At 38.5% G+C, this 8,992-nt stretch overlaps 1 protein-coding gene and 1 long non-coding RNA gene across 2 annotated transcripts; both read left to right on the forward strand.

The window, feature by feature from the left end:
• The first annotated feature begins 157 nt into the window (after positions 1 to 157).
• Positions 158 to 2,993, forward strand: LOC141651728 (uncharacterized). Its single transcript, XR_012546908.1, has 3 exons — positions 158 to 209; positions 331 to 399; positions 2,862 to 2,993. It is a non-coding gene; the product is annotated as an uncharacterized LOC141651728 (long non-coding RNA).
• Positions 2,994 to 4,290: 1,297 nt separating this feature from the next.
• On the forward strand, positions 4,291 to 6,323 carry LOC141640921 (uncharacterized). Its single transcript, XM_074449600.1, has 3 exons — positions 4,291 to 5,069; positions 5,136 to 5,190; positions 5,847 to 6,323. Exons 1-3 carry the CDS (start codon positions 4,291 to 4,293, stop codon positions 6,321 to 6,323), a joined length of 1,311 nt encoding a protein of 436 aa, XP_074305701.1.
• The last annotated feature ends 2,669 nt before the right edge of the window (positions 6,324 to 8,992 follow it).

Below are 8,992 nucleotides of genomic sequence, written 5' to 3' on the forward strand. Positions count from 1 at the left end.
GCATGGACTAGACCTCACTCTTACACAAAACATGACCATTGTCCTTTGTGATGGTTTCCAGTAGCATGCAAATGATCCGTGAACTTAAACACATGGAGTGAGTATTTTGACATCCTATTTAAAGCACCTAAGTTTACTTATTTCACACCTTGCTCCACTTAGTTGCATACTCACATATTCCATATCCCACAAAGCCTAAGTTAAAACTTGTATACTTTTCATTCCCTTTTATTTCCTAACTCTTCCTTGATTATAATTACTAGGTTAATTAAGTAGATAATTTATTACTAACTTGTTTGTTATTTTGTTGTTATCATGGAATCAAATTAGAGGAGGAAGAGGAAGAGCATGTTGATCTAAGCATCTTTGATTACATTCAAGACCCGGATAACCTTTAAGGTAACCTAACCTAACCCTCTGCCTCGTAATAGTAGAATACTAGTAATCTAGTTAGGAGGCAAATAGACATATCTTGGTAGGATAAATCTTTCTAACTAGTGTCATATATGTATTTTAGTGCAACATAATATTGCTTGTTACATGCATGTTATTGTCCACCTTAAATAAATCACTTAAATAAATTATTATATGGAAAATTGACAATGTGCCAATCATGTCTATAAGCTTAATAAATGTGTCATCACCTCACATGAGAAATATGCCTTTGAATAAAAATTTTACTATGCACTCACATGTTAGACCCACTAAAACAAAGTCAAAATGAAAAATTGTATGTATATGCTAACTTTTATGGAAAATGATGAAACTTCTTATTTGCACTCATCTCGTTTCATGCATGATATGGAGTTGAAATTTTTATATGTATTACCTTCTGATTTATAGGATTTTTGGGCGTAGATCTTGTATCAATACTATTTTTATTCTATTTTATAAAATTCCTACAAGCCTGAATAATGTATGAAATTCAGTAAATTATGTACCCTTTTAAAAATCATAAAAAAATTACAGGAGTTCAATTATATTATGAGGAATAATCTGGCGAAATCTTGTAAGAAAATACTTAGTTTAGGACCCCTTTTCGAAAATAAACAAAAAGACCGCTCTATGGCCTAATACGATTTTAATATCTTAAATTTATGTGGTGAAGTTACTTTATAAAAATAAAGTTTTATTCAAGTGTAATACAGCAAGGATAATATACAAATACCTTATTAAAATAATTATATTAAATTATTCATTTTTGAACTAAACTACCTTGCTTAGTTATTTTAATAACTGTTTTAAGAGTTTAAGTAAATTTTATTCTAAAAACCGTTTTAGAAACAACCTTTAAAGATCTTAACAAGTGTAAACGTGATTCTTAGCAATTTTGATGAAATTATTAAATTTTGGACTCAAATGCCTTTGAAGGTTTTATTTTAAAATACTTGTCTTCACCTTTAAATTTTAAGTAAATAAATATAATAATTATAAGGACCTTATTTGAATATTAAATAAAACTTAAGGACTTGTCTCTAGTCATGCCTTGACTAATTAAAATATTAGTTAAGCTGTGAGTTGACTATGACGACCTTGGTTAACCATTGACAAATAAATTAGTCAAGAGTTACTAAGTCAAAGTAAATTTATACTTAAAAATAATGTATCTAGCAATTCCAATCCTTGAATAACGAATTAGAAATAATGAATACTTTCTAATATATTACTTGAATAAGATGTTCCAAATCTCAAATACACTACCCGATTAAGATTAATACCCATGAAATTCTCATGGAGTGAAAGCGTTTTCCACAGCTTGGACTAGGGCCTGCGGGAGTCTGTAAGTCCGGTATCATCTTACCGCCATGTTATCCTAGCTGCCGAACATGCCACTTAAATGGGACCTCTGAATCGATATGCTATTTCCGGTTATCTTGGGTATGCCCCTTGAATGAGACCTCTGAGCCAAGTGCCGTTGTATTGTCGATATGTTGGGATGGTCCGCATATCGATGTATCATCGTCTCTATGAGACATCTGTGAGTCTTGCGTGCTATATGTTGGGCGCTACCTTGGTAAGTTTTAGGGAACGACGTGTCGGAAGAATGCTTAGAGAGCTTATGCTATACAAGTACGGACAGCACATCCCGAAGCTGCGTGTGGAGGGATTGGCGCTAGGATAGTAGTCGACCAGCTGCCACTGAGGAGCTGCGTGTTCCAAGAAGTTGTGGAGTGGGTATATGCGCATATATTGACAGGAGCTTGATCAGCTTTACTACCTTTCAGATATCTTGGCAATTATTATTTCACGGTTGCGATCATGTGCAGACCTTGACAGTTATGATTGTCTTGGTGCCTCGAAGTGCATGGAACATGTCACTTAAATGGGACCTCTAAGTCCATTCATTAGCCGTCTGTTCTTCCCCACGATTCTGGTTGCTAAACCAAGTCAATTTAGTCGTCCGGTCCTATTGAGCACTAGGGGTGAGATGTAAACCTCCTAGTATCGATATGATCGACGGGATTGATGCTCCCACTCGTACTCAAGGTGAGATGCAAGCCGTGAGTATGCGTGTGACATTAGTAGTCACGTCCCGTGCTTCATAAGAAAATAAATATTTTAAAAAGAAATGACTACAAGTTTTTATCCGCATAACATCTACTTGGATTTACCATATGCCGATTTATATAACATGTTGTTGAACAATGTCTTTATATTTACATATTTATTATGTCATATGCCAATATGAACCAATGTGTTACTTCATGTACATATCACATGTGTGCACGTCGATGTTGTAATGTGACTGGAGTTGTATGCCTAATTGCATTACTAATATTCTCCATGATAAGAGGCCGTTGTTAGAGGACGGTTAGGTTACTCCCACTAAGTGGGGCACTTTTATTTTAATGATGTTTCAGGTAACATGGATCTTGAAGACTTGGACTTAGGAGGGGACTGTCGAGAGAATAAAACATCTTATGTTGATCTTTCATGAGTTTATGTAGTAAACTTTTATTAAAGTCAGACCTTGCTTTAATTTGTAATTCGGATATCAGACCTTGTTTTATGTTCTAAACAACCAGTTTTATGAATCAACTCATTATGAGTTGACGGTTTTAAATTTTACTGATTTTTATGACTTATCTTTCTTTCCGCTTTTGTTAATTAAGTCATTAGAGAAACTGGGTTGTTACAGTTGGTATCAGAGCGACCTTGAGACCGTGAATAGTAATTGTGCGATACATTATTATTTCACCTATCGAGGAAGCATTCGGGACTCATGACTTTAGGGTAAAATAAAATGTAATAACTAGAACTCTTAGATCACTAAAATGAGAGAATCACTAGCTAACCTTTACGATGAATAATAAACGAGGATATATGTTTGGGAGGGTAGAACTACCTGAAAGATCCTAACCGTCATAGGGATCAATGTTTGTGCTACCTTCTGCATGCTATGTGTTAATTTCTTGCTTGAATTGTCTGATTAACTATCTAACTTAGTATGTATACTCGCTATCCCTAGCAACTTAGAATGGACCCCAACCTAGGAATACCGCCGTATTAGAACCTGACTTGAATTTCATCTAGATGGTGAGATCAAGTAAGAGACCCATGGAAATGACCAAGGAAGAAGTTGCAGAAGTAGAGAGGAAGAAGAGATTCAAGAAGTGGCTCAGGGATCACCCTAACAAGATAAGAAGGATTAAATCGGCACACCAAAATCGGACTACTAACTAGGAAGATGAGGCCAATAATTTTCACTTCACCCGCCGGGAGAGGAACCCCAAGCTAGAAGCTGCTACAAAGAAAAAGGACAATGCCCGAGCAAACGTTTGTGACAATGGCCCAATTTTCTTCTTCGAGAGGTCAGACTATCCAAACTTTATTAGAGTTTGTGAATGGAGATTTAAGGAATTTAATGTACCACCCGACTGGAAGGTGGAGTTCGCCACCACCAAGCTGATAGGGAAGGCAGAATTATGGTGGAACCGCATCTTAGCCAGAGGAGACCAAGAGAACCATGACTATGATTGGTATGAGTTCAAGTTAGCACTCAATGCCTGTGCCAAAGCAATCGAGAAGGGAGCAAGATTTCTGTACTAGATAGAGACTAGGAAACCTAAACCCCAGCTCAGCCTACCGTAGGTTTAACTGCGTTCTTTTATGCTAGTTATAGATTTCTTTGTAACCGCCACCTAATGAAGCTACTTAGTGTTAGCTTGTAACAAGGAAGTTAACAATGAATTCGTTCTTGTTCTTCTTGTTTTGTTCTACTTTTGTCTCACTTCTGGTTTGTGCATGTATTTTCTTTTACTTGTGCTGATGATACCACACCTCGAGCAGATGACAGTAATAAGAAGCAACGGGAATGGAAACGGAAATCCCCAAGAGTACTTACGGAGACAAGGATATGAGGAGGCTATGACTCAAATGGCTGCTCAACTAGCTGCATCACAAGTAACAATCACGCAACTACTCAACAACCAGAACCAGAACCAGAGCCAACACCATCCCTCCGCTTTCGATAAGTTCTCAAAGCATCGACCTCCATCTTACCATGGCTCCGACGATCCTAATGATCTTGCAAATTGGCTAGTGGAAATGGAGAAACTGCTGAGGCTAAGCCACACTCCCGAAGAGGAAAAGATTGAGATAGTATCCTACTACCTCAAAGGAGCAGCGAACGATTGGTGGACAATCGCTCAAGAAGCTTTTAAGACAACCCCTGGATACGGATGGAACGAGTTCAGAGCCAGCCTCGAGAAGAAATACTATCCTCCAGCTATGAAGCATCAGAAGGAACAGGAGTTCCACAACCTAGAGACGGGAGCTATGACTCTTACTGAGTACACTCGCAAGTTTGATGAACTCTCCAAGTTCGCCAAGAGACTGGTACCAGATGAGGAGACGCGCATCAATCAGTATGTGCGTCAAATGGAGCCCAGTTTGAACCAGTTGATGGTGGGACATGACTTCCCAACTTTCCAAGCTGCCTACGAGAAAGCCATGGCCATTTTTGCTGCCATCCAAAATGCGGACAAGAAGAAGAAGAAAACCTTTACCCCTACAGTGTCCCATAACAGTTTCATTCAGAAATCCCTTTACCCAGGGGCGGAGGGAGGGTGTGGGCTATATGGGCTATAGCCCTACATGATTTATGGTTAAATAATTTTCACTATCAAATATAGGCATGTCAAAAATGTAGCAAAGTTGGTCACTGACTCACTACATAAAAGTTCAAGGGTGAATGGATAAATTGGAGGTTGTGGGTTCAAAACTTCAAACCTTCTACCCATCATTCTTTTACATTTATGTTTATTTTTAACTTACCTTAAATATTAACACCTTAAATAAATATATAAAAAATTTATTTGTGGGCATTTTTAACTAATATTAGTAGGGTGTTTTTAGGTTCAAATTTATTATGTTTTAGACTTTTGAATATATTTTATTAAATTTCCACACTTTTCAAGTAAATATGTCCACATTAACTCCTCAAATTTGGCAACATAAATATATACTTCTAGTTAAAATGGTTTTGAAATATAAATTTTTTCCAGTACTCTACTTTCTCCGTTAAACTCAATATATCGTATTAATTTTTGGCCAAAATTACAGATATTGCCTAAAACACTGTTTGAACTTAAAAAAAATTGCAACCGTATTTCAATAGCCCTACATGTATTTAATTCCTGGCTCCGCCCCTGCCTTTACCAAAAACCTCACTATCAAAAACCCCTTTATCAGAAGCCTTGTCATCAAAAACCTTTTCACCAGAAGTCAAAACCTTTTGCCAAGAAATTTCAGGCCAACTTATCGAACAAGATCTTCCCCAAGGGCGACAATACCGGTATGACGACACCCAGGGCTCAACTTCAAAGTGTTATCTATGCAAACAGGCTCCGCACCCTGGCAAACAGTGTAACGGGAAACCCATCATCTGCTTTTTCTGTAAAGAGGAAGGTCACAAGTCTTACGTCTGTCCCAAGAAGACAGGAACCCCACTGATTCAGGGAAGGGCTTACATGATGATCGATGGTGGAGAAGAGGAACAAGCCGATACAATCACTGGTAAATTTCTGGTTAACTCTTGTATGGCTTTCATATTGTTCGACACAGGAGCATCTCTATCACATGTATCACCAACCTTCGTAGCTAAGGCTAAACTTCCAAATCCCGAAGCAATCCATGCATCCATTTCGATTCCTAACGGTCAGACCTTAAATTGCAAAGCGAGGTACCAAGGCGTTTCTGTTATCATCCTTGGTTCGACCTTTCCGGCTAACCTCATCAGCCTCGACTTACCTGGTTTCGACATCATTTTGGGAATGGATTGGCTAGCAAAGTACCACGCCAAGTTTGAGTGTAGGGACTAGAAGATTTCACTAAGGAGCTCGCTCGGAGCAAGAGTAACTTATAGAGGTTACATACCGAACACCCGAGAAGGTCATCAATGCTATGAAGCTAGCGAGCCAGATGCGTAAAGGAGAACATACCTTCTTGTGCAACATAAATTCCATAGGAGAGGAAAAGCTCAGGATCGAGGACATACCCGTAGTCTGGGAATTTCCTGAGGTATTTCCCGAGGAATTACCCGGAATACCATCAGAGCGCGATGTAGAGTTCTCAATCGACTTAGTGCCAGGCACTGCCCTGATTTCAAAGTCACCATATCGTATGGCCCCAAAAGAGTTGCAAGAGTTGAAGATTCAACTAGGGGAACTCATCGAAAAGGGTTTCATCCGACCAAGTGCATCACCATGGGGAGCACCAGTGCTTTTTGTGAAGAAGAAAGATGGGAGTATGAGGATGTGTATCGACTATCGCGACTTGAACAAGGTCACCATTAAGAACCGATACCCTTTACCACGTATCGATGATCTTTTCGACCAATTGAAAGGAGCAGGAGTATTCTCCAAGATCGATCTCAGATCTGGTTATCATCAAATTCCAGTAAGAGAAGAGGATATTCCGAAGACAGCTTTCAGAACTAGATATGGTCACTATGAGTTCAACGTAATGCCTTTTGGATTGACCAACGCACCAGCAGTGTTCATGGATCGGATGAATCGCACGTTTAGAGAGTACCTAGATAAGTGTGCCATTGTCTTTATCGATGACATCTTAGTATACTCTAAAACTATGTTCGAACATGAGGTTCATCTTCGCGCAGTTCTCAACAAGCTGCGACAACAAAAGTGGTATGCAAAACTATCCAAGTGTGAGTTTTGGTTGAAGGAAGTGGCATTTCTGGGACATATTATAACAGATCAGGGAGTAAAAGTAGACCCCGCCAAGATCAAGGCCGTGGAAGAATGGCAATCCCCAAAGAATGTCTCTGAAATCCGAAGTTTCTTGGGTTTAGCAGGCTACTACCGAAGATTTGTCCAAGACTTTTCAAAGATCGCGAGACCTATGACCAAACTTTTGCAGAAGGAGTCTAAGTACATTTGGACCGAGGAGTGTGAGAAGGCCTTCCAGAAACTAAAGACCCGAATCACGTCAGCCCCTATCTTAACTTTACCAACCGACGGAGAAGAGTACGACGTCTACAGTGACACATCCTTGAATGGTCTAGGATGTGTGCTAATGCAGAAAGGAAAAGTGATTACTTATGCGTCTCGACAGTTGAAGGTGAATGAGAAAAATTATCCAACTCATGACCTGGAGCTAGCAGCTGTAGTTTTTGTTTTGAAAATTTGGAGGCATTATTTATATGGAGTTAGATGTAACTTCTTGTATATACCTCATTTCTGCACCTCTCGCAAACCACCCGGTGATGATTGGGCCGCATGTTTGGTACGCGGAACGATTTGTGACAATTCGTAAGATTACCGTCAAGTGATTGCTCAAATATTAATGTCTACCTCTTAGTTGTCATCTACGTGCCGATACGGTCGTTTTGACAGTAATTAGAGTACATTTGGAGTCCGGGCCTAAAACCGTCTCCATTTTCGTATCTTTTTCATATCTTTCCGAGATTCACTTCCAAAGAGTCTCCGAAACCCTAATTCCTTCACGTTATTAGTATAAATAGGAGCCTTCGCTCCTCATATTTCTCACGCGAGTGTCCGCCCTTCTCTTCTCCCTTTGCATTCTAGACCTTTGTTCTTACTTTTTGGCGTCTACGTGCTTGAACATTCGACCACGTAAGCTCGGATTCTTCTGAGTACCAGCCTCGTTTGCATGACCGACCAATTTGACTAACTACACATCAATCAACTTAATTAATCTAATCGTTTTCCTCTTACGAGGGCACTTTTTTTGCATTCGCGTCGAGCATCACTAATTGATATCTTAGTCCTTCTCGTTTCGTCAACATGTAAGTCTGAGGGTGTATAATATCTCTTTTTATTTATTGTATTTTAATTAGTATCACAATTGTAAGGTTTATGTCGAAAATACCTCGTTAAAACCGATTTCTAAACCATGCTTTAAAACCTTTTTTTTACGGATTTCCAGAAGACTAACCGTCGAGAAAGGACGCAAGAATCGCCGCGCCTCTTGAAGGAGCGCAGATTCGCCGCGCCTCTTCGTGAGGCTGTCGCAGCCTTCTCGCTTCCTTTCTTCTTCCTTCGTCCTCTGTAAACTCGTTCGTTGTTTGTTTTTTATTTGCTTGTTCTTTAATTCTTCGTCATAATAGTCTGATATTTCACATGTATATTAATTATCACTCATTAGCACATAATTCATCATAAATTCAACTTAAATCCCTTATGATCAATATTTGCGGGTTTTCGTCATTAAACTCAATTCGGGTTTTAGAGGTTCGATTCATCAATATTGAGTCTCTGGAATTCATCGATGACATATTTACATCTGTTATTTGTCATATCTATCATATATTCGTCATTAATCCGTTGTATTTAACCTAATTAATTGATTTAGTTTGTTAATTTGTTAATAATTCTCATTAATCTTATATTAATTCGTTTAATTCCGTTTCATCCATGTTTTACTGTTTTCATGACCATTAATCATATGTAAATAACCTACTAATCACTTTCATCCGAGTAAATAATTTAATCAATTATTAAATTCACCA

This window comes from Silene latifolia, chromosome 1, assembly GCF_048544455.1.
Source record: "Silene latifolia isolate original U9 population chromosome 1, ASM4854445v1, whole genome shotgun sequence".
In the NCBI taxonomy this organism is placed as follows: Eukaryota; Viridiplantae; Streptophyta; class Magnoliopsida; order Caryophyllales; family Caryophyllaceae; genus Silene; species Silene latifolia.

What these genes read in the sequence shown, in the direction of transcription:
- LOC141640921 (XM_074449600.1), top strand. Translation starts at nt 4,291, where the DNA reads ATGACAGTAATAAGAAGCAACGGGAATGGAAACGGAAATCCCCAAGAG. An exon ending in TACCCAGGGGCGGAGGGAGG is followed by an intron (nt 5,070 to 5,135) that starts GTGTGGGCTATA and finishes TATCAAATATAG; the next exon opens with GCATGTCAAAAATGTAGCAA. An exon ending in CACTACATAAAAGTTCAAGG is followed by an intron (nt 5,191 to 5,846) that starts GTGAATGGATAA and finishes CTATGCAAACAG; the next exon opens with GCTCCGCACCCTGGCAAACA.